The sequence below is a fragment of the Chamaea fasciata genome, unplaced genomic scaffold (genome assembly GCF_029207755.1).
Source record: "Chamaea fasciata isolate MVZ Bird 193981 ecotype frontalis unplaced genomic scaffold, bChaFas1.0.hap1 SCAF_3, whole genome shotgun sequence".
Taxonomy (NCBI): Eukaryota; Metazoa; Chordata; class Aves; order Passeriformes; family Sylviidae; genus Chamaea; species Chamaea fasciata.
In genome coordinates, this window is record NW_027094088.1 from 29,386,337 (window position 1) to 29,408,672 (window position 22,336).

General features: G+C 38.1%; 1 protein-coding gene across 1 annotated transcript in view; it reads right to left on the reverse strand.

Annotated features, from left to right (window-relative positions):
• Positions 1-22,336, reverse strand: part of RBKS (ribokinase) — a 71,972-nt gene that overhangs the window by 15,448 nt on the left and 34,188 nt on the right. Inside the window, exons 5-7 of the mRNA XM_066178461.1 lie at positions 21,327-21,491; positions 15,933-16,024; positions 6,164-6,352 (exon numbers count right to left, since the gene is read on the reverse strand). Coding sequence (XP_066034558.1) covers positions 6,164-6,352; positions 15,933-16,024; positions 21,327-21,491 — 446 coding nt within the window. The remainder of the gene's footprint in view (positions 1-6,163; positions 6,353-15,932; positions 16,025-21,326; positions 21,492-22,336) is intronic.

Consider the following 22,336-nt stretch of genomic DNA (forward strand, 5'->3'; position numbering starts at 1 on the left):
CCACTTCTGCTGATGCACAGAATTTTGAGTAATTAGTCATTGCACAGAGTGTTGTATTTATATCCCCTTGAGCCTCAGACGTTAGGCCACAAAGTCAGGAGACAAAGAATTGCTGTTATTAGGAGGACTGTTTTGGATTTATTTATATTCTAAGGCTTTATTTCAATGTCCACTTCACTCCTCTGGCTCAGGCTTCCTCCAAACCAGAAGATACAGCTAAGTCAGAGAATTTTAGTGTAAACCATATTTTTACAGACAAGACCTCTCCACTTCAAGCAGAAGCACTTCAATGAGTTTGCAAAGCCCCAAAAGAAGCACAACTGGCCCGAGGTTATACAAAAAGCCTGGGAAAAAGGCCTCCCAGGTTCTGTTCTGATCTCTAACAGACTTCTCATGGCTTATATGCAACACATTAATAGCAGCTCCAATTTATGGACAGATAAATTGGGATACAAAGAAGACACGTAACTCTTCCAAGGATTTACAGCAAGTCTTTTGCAGAGCCCTGGAACTCTTAATCAGTCCTTTGTTCAAATTGCTAAACCACAATGCCTTTTCTAGACCACAATTGCTGCACAGGCCTGAATAGTGTGACATATCTAAAATTATATAGCTATACACTTATATGAGGCTTTATTAAAATAAAGGTTGTGTAACATCTTCAGAGTTCAATACAAAGCTGCTCAGTGAGCAATCTACTGTTTAAAGACAGACTTCATAATTCTCTCTCCTAGTAGAAGAGACAGATCTAATAAATTGTAATAAGAAATCTGAGGGAAACAACAGGATTTGAACACAAAACATCTGATGACAATTCATATTGTAGCAATGAGCCTTTCTTTTGCAGAACTGAAATGAAAAAATAATGTCAACATTTTTGATTATGACAAATAGTACGTGTCATATCTCTGAGAATATTGCACAGAAACGGACTATATAGAATAAATCATATGCTCATGTCAAATTTCAAGCAGAGTAGATTAAATGTTGAATTTTATCCTTTCTCCTAAATGACTTTCATGTTTACAAGCATGGCACTTCAACCTGTGAGCTTCTCTTAGCAGGTTGTGCAATCTGTATCCAAAAAATACAACCAGACAGGGAAAATGTTGGCAATATAAGAAATCATGTGGTAAATGTAATGGTTGTGCTTAGAAATACTGTGAAGTTAAACATTCTAGGTCCTCCATGACATTTAAAAGAGGGACCATTGACTTGCTGTGCTTACTAGGGGCACCATTGTGAAAAGTGATTCCAAGTTTTAATTTAAATGTTGTGTGCCCAAGAGGATCCACTTGCCTTTCAATAAAATACATCTATGCCTAAGCCAGACATGCAAATGGCTGATCTCCTGGCTCTGAGTATGCTAATGCAGGACTTTTTGCACACAAGAGTGGTATGTATAAACCTAGAGGTCAACTGATGAAGAGATCTTAAATAGAGCAACCATACTATGCATGTAGAAGACCAGATGAGACAAAAACTAGAAAGTCACCTTAACTGGTGCAAGTGTATGTTTGTCATCTTGATCCAAGCTGGGCTATGGAGCAAACTGGAGGTTCTAAAAACTAACTCTAGATGGCCTCCCCCCCAAAGTGGTCTTGGTGCTTTAACTTAGAAATGGGGGGCCAACAGAGGGGCAGCCATTGCTTACTTAGAGAGCCCCCCATTATCCACTAATGCCACTGCACAGGAGAGATTCTGCCAGTGCCAGGTCTCCAATTCGAATCATGGACCCTAGACAGGACACCCCACCTTCAACTGCAAGGAGCAACCACAGAGCAAATCCCAGAGCCAGCAGACATGTTCCAGCCTGCCATAGCCACTGACCACCAGACTGCCCCACCTCCAGAGGAGGCCTGGCATGGCTCTGAAGCCCAGATCCTGAGTAACCTGAAGCTCCAGACAGCCCGAATGCCTCTCCAAAGTCCACCTGCACATGCTAAGCCCCAGACAGGCCTCTGGCAGTACCTCAGGGACTGGACTTGGTTCCCAGCTGTCACTTGAAGTGCTCAGCTTCATACTATCCCATAGTGCTTTTTTCAAAATGGAAGGCAACTAATCTCACTGCTGGCCAAATTCCAGCTTTGAGTAATTACATTCTTCTGACAAATTTTCCTTGGCAGTTTCAATGGAATATAATTAGTAAATGTAAATAGATGTAAACAGTGCTGTAAATTACACTTTGAGTGATTGTCAGAAGCAGAGGAGGAGAGCAGGGGTGAAGGGGCAGAAAGAGCAGAGCTCCATTCTCCAGTATGGATGATGTGGCTGTCCATCTCATCACACCATGTACGTCTCTGCCAAGAAGGCTTGTTCAGGGCTATGGCAGCAGCAGATGTCAAAATCCAGGATCATCCTGTGGTTCATCACACAGATCACCCCCTGCACCTCAAGTACACCATTCTGGCATGATGGTGTTTGGTCATGTCCCACAGCTGTTTGTGAGCAGCTGCTGTCCTCCACCTCAGCTGTGCTTCTGCTTCAGCAGCAGGCAAACTGCTTCACACACACACAACTGCACAATGTGTGTATTATTGTTTTCCGTGAAATGCTTACAGATTTGTGAATGGTTTGTGAAACCTTCTGCTACCAACAGAAGAAGTGTCATATAAATGAAATTATATAATTATCCTTCACATCTATTTTAATGTAGCTTCATGTACTAGTTTCACCTACAGTAGAAATAGCTTCTTCCAAAAATAAAGTAAATGCATATATTTAACTTAATATAGTCAAGTAAATTTAAAAGCAACTATTTAAAGTAATGAAAATAGAATATAATGTATACCTATATTAGTACTTTATCATGTGTCAAATGTCTCATGTACGTCAACTGTCTCAAATACAAACTGATATAGCTGGTGGGCTTAATCAGATCTTTCTGTTACACCAAAAATTCGAGGATGATTTTTCAATAATTCACTTATTTTTCTGTTTATTCAAACTTCGCATACAGCAAGTAGATAGCAGGAACTAGTAAAATGAAGGGAAAGTTAATTGCATTAACAAAAACTTATTGCACTATTTCGCTATAACAGGAGAAACAGATGTTTCAGCTTTACAATACCATGTCTTGCAAAACTTCCCCCTGAAAAACTATTCGTGCTCTACATGTTTTGGATTGTGTATGGAGAGCTCGGCTAACAGTCATAAGAAGCATTGCATACATTACTACAGCCCACACTAGAGATAATTAGTGCTAAAAAAAAGAATCAACAGGACTTTTCCCCCTCTTTATAGTATTGATTTAGTGTGGGTGAAAAACGCCAGATTTTCAATCTTGAAGATTCACGTTCCACCACAGAGTGGGAGATGGAGCCAGCTTTTCCCAGTGTTCTGCCAATAAACACTTAGATTAACTACCTCAAGGGCATGGAGAAAGAGCCAGGCTCTACAGCCTATCAACCCTTAGTGACCCTGGTGAACGTGTGAACATGGAGAATGGGGAGCACACAAACTGGGACAAAGAACTCAAATTCTTAATCTTTGTGGCTGTACCTACTCAAGTATTTTGTTGTTCAAAAATTCCTAAAATTCCTGAGGACAACAGAAATTACCAGGGGTCAGTACTGAAGTTGCATTGCTGCAGAGAGGACTCTGGGCAGTGGTAGCAGCCATGGAAAATTTCTACCGCGAGAGAGACTTTGAAGCTAATTTTGTATCTTGCATGTGTATCTTCTAAATGGCAAACTCTACTTTTTAATAAGGACTCTGTAGTCTTTTGCAAATTGTGTGATAGGGTACACATGTCATTTAACTCTTTGGCAACAACTTTACCTTCTGCAGATCTAAACAATATCAATACAGATACAGGCACATGTGATTATGCCTGTTCCCTCAAGATGCTGAAGTCAGGGAAGTTTAAGGTAGTAACCCTTTTTTTTAGCATCAAACAGCAGGCTAAAAGATTACAACATGAACAACAACTCTGAATACCCTGTGGCTACCTGGTAAGCCACATTACAAGTTTGATCCTTCCCCTGGGGAAAGATCTACTGTGGACATGCCTTGAAGAAAGTAACATGTCCTACTAGAATGTTTAATGCTTATTTTAATAATAGAGCAATCCAGGTTAGTTGAGGATGATGTTATTTTGCTTAGTGTTTGTAATGGTTGCTTTAAAACCACTTGCTTTCAGGCGAAGTGATAATCAGGCTAAGCACTGTAAGACTTTTATAATGGAAGGCCAACACATATTTTTTTCATTCAGCCTGCAAGAATAAACCAAGCACAGCTGTTTTACTGAAAACAACCCACTAGTATTTAAGTAGATTAACAAAATTAACTGTGAAAATCCTCCGCTATGTGGAAGCCAATAACCTGTTGGCCACAAGGAGGCAGGGCAATGATTTAGTAAATTAAAAGAAACTGTTTTTATTTAAAATAAAAAGAACTAAAAAAAAGAGAGGAGCATTACATTCGTTCAGATATGAAACTCTGAAGTGCTAAGCAAGATAAAAAGCATTTTTCATCCACAGTGTGTGGTTTCAGTATTGCTGTTTTATTCCAAGAGCAGCAAATCTTTAAGATATCAAACAATAGCTGATCTGGAAGCAATTTTCTTCTTTTGAAGAAGCAGATCACACATATTTCTTCAACATCACTTCTGTGTGATAGAGAAAAAACCCTAACAGTAAGCTTTGATAGCAGCAGTGGATTTACCAGCTCAGAGCAAGAAGCTGTACTGCCAGGTTCACAAGGTGTTGCTCCCCAGCTAATAAATCCTGCTTCTGAACAGCTTTGAGAGTTCTGCCTTTCACTTCCTTGGCACTTCTAATTCTGGGCTAAGAGCAAGCAGTGGCAATTTGGTGTCTGTAGTGCCCTACCAAGAACCTTATGCAGACGACAGTGATGTATCCTTCCCCTAATTAGAAATCTAAGACATTCCAAAACCAGTATTAACCCAAGGTCAAAATTCTAAATGACAAAGGGGCAAAAGAGGAAAGTAAATCCAAAGTATCTCTATTTCAGAGTTATATAGAAAAAGATTATATTTAACAATGAAACAATGCTTTCCACAGTATCAGAATATCACAGTCCAAACCTATAAGCTATCTTCTGACTAAGATGAAGTGACTTTACTCTTAGCTCTGCTACTGCATGGCACTGACCTAGGTGATTTCAGCTCCCTGTGCCTCTGTTTCTTCATCCTTTAAGCCATTGCCTTTCCTCTTTGTGAATCAGTATGAGGTCCATGGATAAAAAACATGCTACAAGAACTAGTTGTTATTAATGCAATTCAGATATGGAATGTACCAGATGGTAAAATCTCCAGGATTTTAATGAACTATTGTAACAGAACATATGTAATATGACGTTATTATAACAGGCATTTAAATGTATAGTTAGTACATATAACAGGACCTGCTCTGCTCTCAGTAACTCCACTGGAATTATTTTGGATTTATGTCAGATAATACTAGGAACACAAAATAGCCCCATATGTGCAATGTGGTAAGGTTTTCATAGCAATGCTATCTTAACTATTGCCTGTCCTGTTTTTCTCTTTTGCTGGGGGTATTGTATTTTGTGGTTTCACAGAGCATGTTTTCTACGCTTAGGTCTGAGCAGGAAGAAAAGAAGTATCTTAATGTCAAAGATTAAAATGCACCTGACCAAGCATCCCTTACCTAGCATCATAAAACAGTCATCATGAAGCAGCAAGATTTGGGTTTTTCCACTATATTCTGTAAAAAATATGTCTTTAATCACCTTATGCTAGACTTGGTAAGTAATTCATGCTTTGTCAGAAGAATCAAACTTTTAGTTTCAAACTGTGAGTAGTATCTCTGTTCTCTCACAGTGTTTGAGTTCTAGACAAGATGAATTAAAGGAAAGGGCAGAGGTGAAAAAACAGTACTGCAGCTCAAGCCAGTGACATCACACACTACAGTCAGAGACAGGTACTTCAGTAAAGGAGGAACATGGGGACACCTTTAGTATGTATAATAGTTCTAGCTCATCTACATCTGTACTGTAGATGAGCTAGAACTATTATAAATACTATTTAATATATGAGACACTGGAAGCAAGATATCAATTTCATGTCATAAATTAGCCTTTGAGCAAGTGCCCAAAGATTTTGCTGATTACTCACTGCTTTCCCCTAGTGCTTAAGCAGTCTTTTCCAAAGCAAGACAGTTAAACCACAAAAACGTACCGTAGTGTCCACAGCCTTGACCTTCCCAGCAGGAACGTGCTTTGGAATGGGTTCGTCTCCTGATATCATCATGCAGCCTTCTGCTCCAAGAGTAACAATTACGAGCTTACACCCTCTTTCTAACAGCATGCGTCCCACCTTTTCAGCATCTTCAAGACTGCCAACTGAGATGCCCGTTAAAATTTCTGCCTGGAAAACAACCCACACAAATGAAAATCATAATCTGACAGCATTCATTTTTGGACAACAGTAGCATTTGAAAATGGTATTTAGTATCGTTTAAAAATGTGTATTGTAGGATGATCATGAAACCACTTCCAATGCTGATATTCAGCTGTGTCTTGCTCCTTGCTTGGAATCAGTGTGTACTTCAGGCACACCTCTCCCTCTCTAACAGAGAGCAGCCTAAGCAGAAAGACACAGGAGGTGTGGGTTCTGTTCCAGCTTCTACAACTTACCTGGCATACGACCCTTAGTAATATCACATTTCTCCCACATGCCTCAGTTTTTTCATCTGTGAAATGGACACAGTGACACAGTCTTGGCAAAAGCATTTTGTGGTTTAATGTGAAAAAATGCTACAAGTCAACTTGGTCACTATTCTTGAGGCATATTTATCACTACGTGAGAAAGTTTTTAAACACTTTTTAAAATTCTCAGTGTTCAGATAGAAGGACATCACAAGGGAAAATCTCTTCCAGGAATAAAAAATTGCTCAACTTTTACCACTCTGTTCAGTTTAATATAGTTTTTTGGATGAGAATACCCCAAATTTATCTGAAGCCCTCTTTGGACAAAGGCCCATTAAAATATTATTATATATTTGTGTTACGGCCATGTCTATTTGCCTCTGTCAACTGTGCTGGCTCCATACAAACACAGTTAAATTCTTCTTCTAACTGATGGTGAAAGCTTAAGTAAACTTCTCCCAGTTGGGTCTTAAAATTAATCTCTTTTAGTTCCACCCAACCAAGAGCAAAACTTCCCCAAAATCTGCAATGAAGACTTCAGAATCAAACAACATTTTCACCACTTCATACGTTTTCCTGACGGCATTGTATTGTCAAGTGTAATGTGCTTTTTCTCTTCCTTTTGGAAGGGAAAAGAACAAGAATGAAACAGGAAGAAAAGGAAGGGAAATTGTGTTTTCTCTGAAACAGTCTACCAGGCAGTTCTCCTGTGTAATACTGTATGCCTTCAACTGTAAGTAAACAGACATACTACATTTTGCTGTCTTCACTAAATTTTGCCCTGCTTGCCTGAGAAAAGGGAAGCCTTACTGTAGCTTGCATTACAAGGTTGCTGCTGGATCTTGAAGAACGCAGTCTGAAGCATTTTCAGATAACTGCTTCATAGCCATAGAGCATAACTTCCACACTCCTAGAGCTTATTTGCAGTGGAAAACTTTCTTTGGAACCTATTCAGCAGCTCCTCTTCTGACCTTTGCCGCATGGGCAGCTCAGCTTCTTGAGAAACAGCTGCTGGAATATTTCAAGCTACCTTCCTCTGCATGACTGAAGCTTGAATTCAGTGCTCGCAGTTTTTGATGTAACAAACTGTAAACTATAGTGATTAACCAAGTGCTTCAGGGAGTGTTGGCCATGCCTGTAGTAAAGAGAGGGCGGGCAGGCAGCTGGGGACAGGAACTACTACAGCCATCTACAAGCAAACCGCCCCCAGCTGTGAGTCAGCGCCCGCTGCTCACCACTGTCATTTCCTGAGTTTCAGCCTGACCCAGGCAAGAGCCACCCTTGGGCTCTGCAGGGCCACATTGTGCCAACACACTCCCTAGAGTTCATAGTATCACTTGCACAGCACTTAATCGTTTTAATTTTTAAACACACATGACCAAGTTCTGCAGTCCCTACTTAGACAAATGCAAAAATTATTTCAAGCACAGTTGATCTGATCACTATGAGGCAGAGTCTGGCGTGGCAGGACTTGGTTGTTAAACTTGTGCACTGCAGGGGCAAGGCGTGGTCAACACGTACACACGATTTAAAATTACTTTTTTTAACCACACTGATCCCAGACAAGAATATAGTAAGATCTAAATTATAAGAAGGCAACTAAATCTGTCCAATTTTCTCCTTGGCATACCACCATGGTGCTTGAACTTCTCTTGCAGTATAAACTATTTAAGCATATTAAACGTGTTTCAGTTTTTAAAAGGTTATAAAAGTATTTTCAAGTAAGAAAATTTGTTTCAAAAAGTATCTCACAAAACCTTTTGAAAGAATCTTCTTGCAAGCTTTCCAGGAAACCAATTCACTAATAATGGTTTTGAAGTAACTACAGATAAGATGACATATAATATTAATATATATATGTATATGTACACTCTATTCAAGTGTCTAAAGAGTCTGAGTCTCTTAATGAATTTTAATATCTCTGCAGTAGGAATGATGTATTCCTGTAACACCTGGTGCAGTGTGTTACAAGAATAAAAATAATTTAACACAAATTCCTGAATGAAACCGGCAAACTGAATTTTCAGAGTACTTTATGAGGGGCAATAATTCCAAACATTCTGCCTCTGTTGCAAAGTCTCCAGGAGGAAAGTGGATTTGGTCTTGGTAGAGAAACAGTCAAGCTAATATTGGTTTATTTACCTGGTATTTATACTTCTGTAAGCTCATGAGCAAGGTAAATAAAGTATTTAAATATAATATTCTTCCTAATGAAATGCACAACCTGTATGCTCAGCATTAAGACAGTACTCAAATCAACAGGATTTTTTGCTTGAGTAGTGAAAGGATTATTTTGGAAAAGATATTTGTAAAAATCTTTTTTTTCATCTTTACACTGCTTATACCAATAAACAAAATCATTTTGAACACAGTCTATATAAAAAGAGATCTTCAGCTGCTTAAAACCATTATCATCTAACTCATCTACAGCAGGATGGTACAACTAAAAAACACTGGAACAAGCTGGAAGAACCATAAAAGCAGCAGAAGCCAGACAGAGTCTGTGCCAATGATTAGAGATTGCGGTAAATGTCAACTGATGTTAAATACTGTGGTGAGTTTTTAAGTTCCTCCCTTCAGTAGAATCTTATTTAAAAAACAAACTGTGGTACAATTGAGGGAAATAACTAATGGTTATGCAAAGAAAAAATTAAATAACAATACTAAAAACCCAATGTGGACATTTGCCATCATACTGTACAAAAGAGCAGCAAATTAAGAATTTTATTTTTCTGCAGCTAGTCTCATGAAACTACTCAGTTAAATGGACTTATTAAAGCAAGACAACATTCCACACAACTGCTGTCTAAAGACTAAACCTATGATGGATATTATATAATTAATCTACATACTATTTTCATAATTTTGTTTGCAAGGCTGGTAGAAAAATTTAACTAAAGCTTTTAATTTCATAGATATGAAGGTTCTTGGCCATAGTCTTTACTAATCTTAGTTAAGTCTCCATCTCTCTTTAGACTGTGGGTCTAGTCATGGTAAACTGACACAAACCAGAAGTGTCACATAAAAGAAAATGGCCCTGCTTTTTCCCTGCCACTCTTGTCCACATGGCCCCTTCTCTTGTGCCAGAACAGCCACTTGTGTGGCCTGGAAACAAACTGGATTGCAAGCCATATCTGTGTTAAAATTAACACCACCGAGTCTCACATTACCCCCAAAAGTCAATGCAAAGCAGTTAACTTCTTTCAACAGCAATAGTAATTTACACTCACTCAAACAGAATGGTCCTAGCATGTGAACATTTGCCAATTGTTCCTAGCTGTGTTGCATTTGGGGCAGCCACTTCCAGGGAGATGTTTTGGATCCTCTGCTTGGCCTTTGCAAAACCAAATCTGCAGCATCGGATCTAGTTTTGGGAACACTAGCACAAGTAAGACACTGACCTAGCAAGCACACTGCAGTGGAAAGCCATCAACATAGTCAGAGGACCAGAGACCAGGACATACAAGAGGAGGCTGGGAGAAGTAGGCTTGTTCAACCTGAAGAACTCCTGGCTAAGTGGAAAATCTAATTGCTGTCTAGGGCAATTTAGTAGGTGGGTATAGAGAAGATAAAGTCAGAGGCTTCTTGAAGGTGCACAGGGATAGGGCTAGAGACAACAAGCACAAACTAGAACATGGGAAATTCCAATATTAGGACAAGCTTTTTCACCACAAGGATGATGAAGCAGTGGAACACGTGCCCAGAGGTCACGCAGTCTCCAGCCTTGGGAGGTTCAGAACTTGACTGGACAAAGCCCTGAGCAATCCATCTTAAACTGGACAGACTTCACCAGGGTGTTGGACCAGTTGAACATCCAGAGGTCTGTTCCTAACTTCCACAATCCTCTGACCCTCAGCAAGAAATAATAAGTATGAATTCTTTGGGGAGCAGTCTATCATTTGGACTAGGTTTTGTGCATCTAGCACAATAACAACTTTGCAAATGTTGCCAGGTTCTACTGAAAGAGAAACAATAAATAGTAACAGAGAAACTGTACCAGTTTTAAGGCTAATGCATCTAAAACTACATATGATAATTTAAAATACTTTTCATTTCAAATATTTAAACACAGTAAGTCAGTTGGCTACAAACTTGGCCTGTACCTTAGGAGATTTCTTTTGAGAATGACAAAATAACAATTCAATCTCATTAATTCTAACACATGTGAATATTCCCCAAGAAGTAGTACGACAGATTCGGTGTATAAGAAATTGCAAGGTCAGGCCACAAGCCAAGCTAGTTCCAGTTGTTTCAAATTATAAATTTTTTTACATACACAGAAATACTTATCATGCTATAATAATTAAAAACTGATTGAAATGAATTGGCCTGAAGCTATTAATTTCTCTCCCAAAAGTAACATCTTTCATTTTAGACTAAATATGGGAACATTCATAGTTTCCAGCAACTGATAAAATAGGGTTTAGAACAAAGATGGAAATAAAATATACTGTGAATTGCTGGCAACTTCTATGTAATGGCAGAATGGCAGTTTTCCATTACTTAAAACACAAAAGGCAAATTCAAGAGATGTTCTGAAATACTTTATTTCTAAAAGACCTGTTTTTGTTTTGACTCCTAGAGAGATCAATTATATTTTCTTAAGATTGTTCTTAGTATTAATCTCTCTATATTAATAAGCAGTATCTTAAATGTCCTTATCCCAGCCTACAGATAAAGTTTTACAAACATTGTATTCTTTGAATGTTGCAAAAGGCAATAGTGTCTCTCGATTCTGGACATACTAACAAATATTTATTCCAAAAGAATATCTATCCTCTGTCAAGAGACAGTAACACTTTAAAGGAAACAGTAAGAATGTATCTGTTTCTCAGTGTTATTTTTATACATCTTACATCTTTAACAAAAATAGCAATTAACTTGTACTGCTTTCTACTATTGAAGCTCCAAAGTATTCTGCTACAATTTAATTAAATCTTTGCAAGGCCTTCTTTAGATCAGAAGTCTGATACCCATTTTACATTAGGGGGAAAGTAGTTCCCAATTTTACATCAAAAACAGCTTGTCAAACTTAATAATTTGCTGTAACCATTCAGGAGTTTTTCTTCTCCTGAAGGGCTCCTCAGTATTCTTTAAACAGAGAAGCAGCTGTTCTTCAAAACGTTTAGGATCAAATCGAAATTGCTGATGTGCAATATATTTTGGTTCCTAACCTGCAGGGCTATGTAACTGCATGCACACGCTAAGAAAGAAAAACAACACATGAACTGTATTGACATTGTGGTTATGCCTAGAGCCATCTGCAGCAAGGAATCACACAAATATGTGGGAAAAAATGGTAAGTATTCCAAAGAGCTTGTCTTGTACAGAGTTGTCTCTTTTTCAACATTTATAGGTGACTGAAAAGAACAACCATTAGTTTTCACCAGGATGACATTGGATACATTAATTTTTCATTAGAAGAATTAAGGGAATGGGGAACTAGCACATTCCTGCACAAACCTCAGGGATTAGGCTGTGCTACATCTGGGAATTAACAAACTAGTCTCAACAAGTTTGATCTTTCTGGGAAAAGATAAAACTGAACTACAGGCAAAGCAAAGAAAGAACTGATAACCTTGCAAGATTTGTTCTGCCTTTTTTTGTTCATGAACCACATAAAAAGAAAGTAATGTCAGACATAAAAACCCCTGTTATTGCAACAAGCAAGAGTGAAAAGAACAGCTTGTGAACAGCCTTCTAGACAAAGCAATGGTAGATAATTCACTGATAGTGTAATTTTGTTTGCTTCTCTCTAGCATGTAAATCCATAAGAACAAGCTGTGCTCTTATACCAGACAATTTCATATTATTTCATTAAATCCTTAAGCATTTAATAAAGAATGGAATATAAAGTGCAGATGTTGTATTCGATACTTGCATGTTTGAGAGCCAACATCCCATGGCTGACACTATAGCTGACATCTTTAAACTTCTATTCAGTGACAAAAGCATTGCAGATCAAGACCCCGACCTTTAGAGCTGTAAATAACAGAAACTTCTGACTCAGTAATAATGCAGCTAAACTCAAGGACCATCCCCTTCTTCTCATCTTAAATAATACAAACACTTCACACAGTCTATGAGAAGTCTTAAACTGTATGGCTGGTGTTCTGTTTGACAGCCAACATAATTTTCTGTTACAAACATACTGTTTACATATTATCCACAAACCACAGGATTTTACAATTTAAAAATATTTCTTGGTGAACGAGAAAGAGAGGGACATTATGATAAAATTGTGATAAATACTTATAAATGTAAATTCCTAAGAAGGGTAAACCAAGCAATTAAAAAAAAATCTGTGTAAATTTCATCTTGGTGTGTTAAAAAGAATGTTTTAGAAGCAGTTGAACCAGGTAGCTCTAAAGAATTCACCTTCAAACCCAAGGTGATTTATTAACTATTTAAAAGACTTAGTAAAGATAAAGCAGAAACACACTTTTTTTTTTTTCTTGAAGTAGCTAAAAATACCAGATATAAAATAAAAGATTCCAGAAAGGGTAAAGCTGAACATTAATAGGATTTTGGCTATAGGAAGACATTTGAGATTTAGAAATACCAAGTAGGAAAGGCAATGGAGCTGGAACAGAACATCTCAGGAAGAGAGCTGTAAGCAGGACATTCAATAAATCTGGCCACAGAGAATAATGATTTCTAACAATCCACAAGAATGACCATAGTGGCTTAGAGGAAAAGTCCATTTTATCCAAACGTTCTTTTCTAACTATGACTGCCATTAAACAATGAGGGAAATTTAAAAAATATATAGGATAAAAAGATCTTTTCCCCAGTATAGGTTCAGGATCACCAAAGTCTTAGGTACTTCCTGATTTAAGATGATGATGGAAATGCATATGTAGTTGGTTGATTTGATAAAGTTTTAAAAAATCAGAATTATCTTTAAGATTTGTAGAATTAACTTGTTGCTTTAAGTGCAATGCAGAGATGTGACTGCTAACCTTTATTTGGGTATGTAAACATTTATCGGTATATCAAACTTCTCAAGTGTATTCATTACAGAGATCTGAAATTAAAGAAAGTCATGAAAGAAAACAGAAAACAGATGGCATAGGAATATACAACAACTACTAAAAAAACTAATTTCATACTGGTGATATAAGAAAAACAAATGCTTGATTTTCCCCTTTTTTCTCAGCAAAAAGACAGGTACAATGGCAATAGTTTGTCCCTGAAAATCAATTCAATACAAATCAGACACAGAGAGCGAATTAAATCAAACAAAATTGGATATTCATCTGTGCTAACATAATCGATTTCACTGCAAAGTTTCAAAAGGTTGTTTTTAAAAATGAAGGTATTTATGAACCATTGTTGTTCTCACAATGTGCTGTAGGAATCCTACACTTGGATTTATGTTCCCATGATATGGCTGGCAGAAACTCCCATATGTCTAACATTTCCATAAATTCAGAAGAGAGGAGCTTCCTCAACAGCAGAGAGCATATTTCTGTGCCTGACCTTGCATCCAGTAATCCTAGCTATCTTCATATGGTATTTAGTTTCTAAAAGAAAATAGCAGAAAAGAATGCAAACTGTACCCCCAGCTCTGCAGGAAAAGGTGGATGAGTGAGCAGGGATCTATTTTAATTATACACCTATATTTCTTGTTCTCTGAATAGAAGTAATTTTCTTTTCTCCATGTGGTGGTAATAATAATACCCCTGGATCCAGCAAGCTACACTTCTCAAAGAATGTCTCTTTCAAGACTGTCCCCTAGCAATAAAACACAACAAAAGGAAAACTTTAACACGTGTGATGCAAAGAGAGAAAAATCAGGAATAGACAAGTAATGAAAAACATAGTTTTGTTTCTAACATATGGGGGATAAGTTTTTGCAGGGGGAAAGAATTAACAAGTGGCGTTATGAAAAAAGCAAACAACGAATGACATTTACTAAATAGTGGCAGAGAATGGACATTCTCAGCCCAAAATGTGAACCATTGCACCATTTAGCCAATCCAGAGGCATAGTCCAGGCCATAAGAGCTTTCTGATAGCATTAAGAAAACATGAAACTGGTGTTCAGCCAGTCCCCTGAACATGAATAAATACTTTGCCTTAGCATTCTCTTCATTACATGAAATTGAATTCTGATATCTGTTGGGCAGTGTCTGAGCCACAAATTGTACCACTGCCAACTATCCTGGCTTCCAGAGACCTGAAGAGCCATGTCATCTTCCACCTTACTATTTTGCTAACTCTTGAATTCTCTGGAGTATGTGAACTTGACACATAATAAAACATCCCAGAATAAAACTTAAAGTATTTTTGGGTTACTTAGGCTGACCCTTAAATTCTAGAAGACTCAAGGACTGAAAACTTCTGATATAGTTTGTGATGGGGTTCAACAGAAATTTCAAAAGAGGGTAAATGAGTCTTCAAAAATTTACACTGACAGACATTGTCATCAGACAAAAAATGCTACAAGTAAGCAGGGCCAGACTCTTCTCTTAGCTCTCTCCCCTCCTCTCCACCCAAAGGGATCATGTTCATTGCAGAAATCATGTTTCTTAGAGATAACTTTAACTCTGATCAAGGCATGGTTCCTATCCACTAGGTTACTTCTCCCACATTCCTGTTTATATAAAGAGAGAGCGAGGGGAAGGAACAGAGCATGCCTAATGCTAATAAGTAGCAAATTTAAACAAAGGTCTTTTGAGATGTGGTTAATTTGTCTCTTGTGACAGAACCAATTTCCTTTGGGAGAACTAACACTCAAATTAGAAAAGAGAGGGAAAGAGGGGGGGGGAAAGAAAAACAGAAAATATACAGTTGAAGGCCAGAGAAGATTTACTGAAAACAGATTTGACAGGAAGAGGCATATGAAGCTTCTATTTACCATCAAGTGCAACAAGCGTGCATCACCTCCTGGCAAGAGAATTTAAAACTGTCAGAACACTATGGCTAATGCATTCCTGCTAATCATATCAAGAGACCACAGAACAAGGACAAGACTCTATTTTAATATTTACCACTCAGTGATAACATTTAACAAGTGTCCTTTTATGGATGTGTTTTGCTGATCTACTTGTAAGGAAGGCTGGACCCAACTTTCCTGCTGCAAACAGCTAATTTAATTTCAAGCGCAAGCTAAAGTTATTTTAGAGTACTCTTCTTTGCTGGTGAGGTCAGGAATCAAACCTGTCACTCCAGAAGTCCTGTGTAAGAGGAGCATGGCTCAATTTTCCTGCTCCCTATGCTGCATTTCTGAGAAAAGTATCCTTCTGAAATGTTCCCGCTTAACGCTCCTTCTTTAACATGACATATGACCATTACCTCAGTTTCATTGCAGCAGAAGACATCAGAATAGGTATAAAACTGTGGATCTAGGTCAGCCAGGGCTGGAGCTGGATTAAACAAAGTCTTTACTGGAAAAAAAAGAAAAGGAAAAAGAAAAATCTGTCGTGTTTTAAATTCATAAATCACCACTTGAAAGACCACTGTGTTTCAATCACAGACCCCAATATTTATTATTAACACACAATTTACTCTCATTTTCTGCATCCTTGTGTTATACAAATGGTAAAAGCTTTATTATAATAAAGTTCCATTCTAATTTATGTGCAGGCACCTGTCATGATGGGAACATGACAGAAGAGTAACAGAAAAAACCCCGAAGAAATTATTGAATTTTTTTTTAAAAAGAGAAAAGACTTAGACATTAATGCAATTTGTTTAACTGATGATGCTTCTTCCATGATATTAATAAGTTTTACAAGAACTGATTTAGTTCTTGAATTTTTCAGTGTTGTTATCTGGGTTCTGTACATGAAGATTCACGAGTTATGGAGTAATGAAGGGCATGTCCAGACAAGGTTTTAAATGTGCTTCTGAATGTATTACCTAACTTGTTCAAAATGTCACATTATAAAACGGTAGTGTAGACAAGGCACTGTATATTTTTAATATGCTATCTGGCAGAGCTAGACCTAAACTTAACATGTGGTAGAATATGTTAGTTAACCTAACTTTAAACTGTAGTAGCCTAAGGCCTCTTGCACCAGCAGCAAAGGTTTGTCATGAGAACAGTGTGACTTACTCACTATTAACACAGGAAGTCTGCAGCCTTGGTTTTTCACTTTGCCAATTCTATGATTAACACTTGTGTCTTAACCACAAGGCCATCATTTTAAAATAAAGCACACACTCTTACTTCATAAATATTTCTTATAGTCAGTGATCACATCTTCCAATTTGGATGCCTAAATTTTCAGTCCTAAACATATATTTAGACCGTAAGCTATAACATGTAATAGTCAGACACCCTGAACATTTCTGAATCCCAGTTAATGCTCAGTTAACAGACAAAGATGCACAGAGACTTCTGAAATCTGGGTACCGAGAAGTTTAGGTGATTAACACTTTAAAAGGTCTAGCCTTTGACTGTACAACTTTATCATGCCTCTCTACCTGCCTCATTAAAAACAGTATTAAAGTGACAAAGACTTTCACTCAGAAGTCAGAAAATGCCAGGATTAGGAATTCCAATGAAATCTTAATTTGCCTCCCTTATATTATTACAATAGAGTATGTATTATAATAAACTTTAATTATATGATCACATACCACTGAAAAACAGCATGTGATCACATAATTAAAGACTGCAACATAATACATATGCAGAAAGGAGACAAATTAAGGTTTCACAGGCAATCTTAACTCTTGCATTTCCTATTTTCTTAACTGCAACACTAATGAAGTTTTCTTAAACATAAAACTTTAAGGTATACTTTCCTAGGTAAAATAAAAAAGCAGCACATACTGGAAAACAAACTGTCATGTGGTATCATATCAACATATGCATGGGTCAGGAACAGCACTGGAAGTATTCCAATTTGGGTTTTAAGTAATACAGACCCATCATGAGCACAACGTAGTACACTACTATTAGTTTTCTCCCATATTTACTATCTGCTGAGCATGGGGGGAGATAGAGGAACCCTAAGATCCTCTTTCAGGTTGTGAAGAAGAGCATGGCTTTTGAACAGGACAATCTGTTTGGTCCTCCTGAGGAACTTATTTTATGCTAAAATTCTTTCACAGAATCATAGAATGGCCTGGGTTGGATGGCCATTTCCCCTTGTCCTATCACTACATGCTTTGGAAAAAGTTTGTCTCCACCTTTTTGGTAGGCTCCCTTTAGGTACTGGAAGGCAGCAATTAGGTCCCCCCTAAGACTTTTCCAGGCTGAACAAACAGGCCTTCATCACAAGAGAGATGCTCCATTCTTCTGATCATCTTGGTGGCCTCCTCTCAACTCTCTCCATCAGGTCTATGCCTCTCCTGTGCTGGGCCCCCAGAGCTGGATGCAGGGTTCCAGGTGGGGTCTCAGCAGAGCAGAGCAGAGGACCAGAATCCCCTCCCTGGCCCTGCTGCCCATGCTGCTTTGGATTCAGCCCAGGACACGTTTGGCTCTCTGGGCTGTGAGTGCCCATGGCTGGGTCATGCCCAGCCTCCTCTCCACCAGCACCCCCAAGTCCTTCTCCCCAGGGCTGCTCTTGATCCCTTCATCACCCAGTCTGTGTTGGTGCCAGGGTTGCTCCATCCAGATGCAGCAACTTGCACGTGGTCTTGTTAAACCTCATGAGATTCCCATAGGACTACTCCTCTAGCTTGTCATTTCTCTGCCTTTGCCAAGATCCATTCTCCTCAATGAGTTTTTATTCTTTATGCCTCCTTGCACAGGAACTACGCAACTGTAACCTTTTTCACTCAACTTTCACCACATCATATTTCTTTATGACCTACAATTCCTTTTCCCTCTTCCAGTGCCCACAGTCTGCTCCCTGACTCTACCTTCATATTCCAATCCCTATTCAACAAATCCTGATCTCTGTTCCAATTCTGTTCCTCTTTCAGATTCTCCTTTCCTTCTTCTTCTGCCACCTGCAAAAATCAAGTAAATCTCTCCTACATTTCCTTTGCCGGAAATCAACTCTCCATCCCCAGCATTTCCATCTAGCTTTGTCTCTTCTGTATTGAAATTGAGCAAGCTCCTGCTTTGCGCTCCTAGGTTTACAACAGATCCTTAATATATATAAAAGAATTTTTAAAAAGTATAAAAGAAGTTGCCTAAAACCAGGTTAAGGAATTACACTGGAAGTCATGCTGCCCAAATGGACAAGTGCCTGTCTGGACAGATGGTCAGGGGAAGGTAGCTGGGAAGCTCTTAACAATTTTCTGATGTCTGTGTGAAAGGTACTTATTTTCAGTTAAAATCAGGCAGGTCTCCGTACCGTTGTGAAGGCTTATCTTTAAAAGAAAGCTCCTTTGCTATGAAGTCTTAAGTAAATTTTAAGGTAGCTGGTATTCATAATTCAAAAGCTAGGGGAGGGTGGGAGGCATTTTCCATTGCCTGGTTTCTGCAACCACACTGCTTTGGCAGAAATCATGAAGAGTTTAACCACAGACAAACAGCTGTTATGAAAAATTGTAGCCCAAGATTTAAAGCTTGAAGCATCCAAAAAATAGATCTGTTTCTTGCAAGTGACATGGAACCTTTAACTGAGGGTGCTTCCAGCTCTTTCTTCATGACAGTATTAATATGCTGGACATTATCATCCATCTTTTATGGAGTCTGTCATTAGAGAAGCCCAAACCCAGGCTTTTGGAAGCAGTAGCAGCTTCTCAGCATGGACCACTAAAAACCTTTAATTGTCCAGTCAAATTTCCACTACAATTTACACCTACTTCATATAGTTATTCACAACCCCCCTACCTTCCTACCTTCCTACCTTCCTTCCTTCCTTCCTTCCTTCCTGCCTGCCTGCCTGCCTTCCTGCCTTCCTTCTCACCAAGATTGTCACAAGAATAATGAATAACCAGTGCCACAATGAGAGGATGTCACGACGTGTACATGACATGATGAGATAACCCTCTCCAGCTTACAGATTCAGATGACCTTCACCAAAGAGAATCAAAGAGTTCTTGCCTGTGTTTCCATGCTCTTTCTCTCTTTTGTTTATTTCTTTCAGTAAAAATGAAGAAAAGCAAAAAATCTTCATTGAAACAGAGGTTTGAGGCATCTGGGTATGCATCTGTTTTACACAAAAATAGTCAAGTGAACATTCTAACATGAAGTGCTACATAATACATGAGGGTATTGCAAGCTAGAAGAAAGGAAATTGGATTAACAATTTACTGTTGGCTACAGATAAGTTTTTACAGTGCTAAAAACTCAGCTGTTTACTTAGATTTGATGGCACATGACATTTGAACGTGTGTAGCCTATTGTTTTAAAGCAGAAGCAACCAAACTCCCCTGACAGAAGAGCAGCACAATGATAACACACTGACAGCACAGAACTACAGCTGGCCCACAGTTAACTACTATCTTTTCTTGATATATTGTGATGTCTACAATTGCTAAGTGCTTCCATGTCTGTTCTCTGTATCAGGTTTGAATTTTTTCAATTGCTTTTTAAAAAAATCTTGTCTTTTCTTCTATCACAGGCTGGCATCTTGCCAAAAGAGGGTGACAAAAGTATGAAGCGTCTTGCCAAAACTGTTCATGGAGTTAGAAACAGACAAAATAAGTCATGAATATTGATTCATGATTCAACTAGAGCCCATTCACCATTAGATTAAGAATGCTGTTATCCATTTACATAAAATGTAATAACAAAAATATAGTGGAACAGGTGAACAACAGGTCATGGTGCAGAAGGTGAACTGGAGAGCCCACAATTTCAGCATGCCATGATCTACTGGAACTACCCTGGGCCCACCCAGCTTCAAGGAAATAGTAAGTTCTGATCCCAGTTCCATCCCTGATCTGCTGCATCACTGACTATGCTATGAGCTGTCCCCTCCCAGTCTGATCTTCTGGATAGAAGGGAGAAACATTTTTTTAATCTCGTATGGATGCGTCTCTTGCATAATTATTTACTTAGTGTTCAAATACTGTGGTAATTGTGTTTGAGTAACTGCAAGCATTACAGGCACTTAAACAACAAAAATATTATGTTGATAATGAAACCCCATCCTGTTCAAGCAAAATCTCAGCTTTCATCTATATATATGCTACACTGAAGGAACAATGCTCTACATTTAAAAGTATAGGACAGTAACAATTTTCTAATAATTTCACAGACCATGACTGTATCTATGCAATGGCATCACGCCCAGTCCCACTTTAAGAATTTTGGTTAGGAGGAAAAAGCTTTTTTTTTAAATTTTACTTTTAAGCATGTCAACTACTATACAAAAAACCACGGCCATACCTACTGCTATGCTGGGAGAACAAGGGCTTAAGTCTGGTTTTGAGGTAATTTCATTCACTTCCCTGTGTGTGGAACTTTACTGACTTGCATTCATTGTGCCTGTTTTGCTCTGGAATCACAGCAGAGTCAGGCCCATAGCTCCTGACCTACCAACACCATACTGTATTAGTCACAGCACCAAAACAGGAGGAAAAGCAGCACCAGACATTTACAGGGAGATTGTAAGGGTATGAGTTGATTTGCTATCCAAGGTTAACACTGAAAAATTTTTAAAGAAAATTCCGTTCTCATTAGCATAGCATGAATTTGTTGGTTATTGTTTCAATTCTAAATAAAACTATAATGACAGAAACCAGAATAGACTACAGGAACTTTATTTAGAAAGCACGGTAAAGAGTATTTTTCATGTAGTACAAATGAACGAGAGAAAACGGCTTATGTTAAATTACCTCCACTGGCACGTGCCATTTTCAGAGCTTCAAGAGAAACAGCAGGGGTTATTTCTAGCTGGCAAACAACCACTTTGGCTTTACAGATGACATCAGAAGCCCTCTTCAGATCTTCAAAATTTAAAAGCAGGTTGGCTCCTGGGACTATGACAATAACATTCTGTCCTAAGGAGAAGATATTGTGTTTTTTACTTTAACTTTGGCAATAAAGTATGTAGAACAATTCCTTGCACTTTTTACAATCTATTTCAGACAAGTATTTCAACTCACTTTCCAAAAAGCCCATTAAAATAGTATGCATTGCTGACATTTTCAAATACACAAATATTTCAGAGGATAATCAAAAAGATCAATGATGAACTAATGAACTAACACTACACAATAAACATAGTATAAATTCCTTTTGGAAAAATCATATATGGGCATTCCCCAGTCTTATTTTGGTGTCTTCTGTGAACTCTAAAGAAGTACTGCACTAGTCACAGTGGAGATGGTGGATACACTGAGGGTGATATTTGCATCTTCCTAAAATATTCCAGTAGCATTTGGAAGAGAAAAGCATCAGTGTGATTACTGAATTCATATGCCAAAAATGGCATTAAAAAATTCAATTTTCCTATCAGCTGAGAACAAAAAGTATTTCACACAGCTAAGAAAATTAGGTATGTTATTTAGATTTCAGAGAAGCAGGCTTGAACCATTTACCTGAGACATTTCACGTTAGGCCTCCTAACCATCATGAAAACCAGAACTAGCTTGTCACCAAAGTCCAGAAAGGTGATGCCTGTGTCTAGGGAAAGTTTTATCAGAAGTGAGTAAAGAAGGTGAGCAACAGTTTTCTTCTGCTCTTAGAGGTGGCCAAGAGAATGGTCTAAGCAAAGCTGTGCATGTGGAAGCATGGCAGTGTCTCAAAGCACATCTAAGATCCTTTTTATTCTTGTAGTTTGTTTTACACTTAGGTGAGGTTCATTTACGTTGGTTCCAAATATTCTTTTGTTTTTCTTCAGACA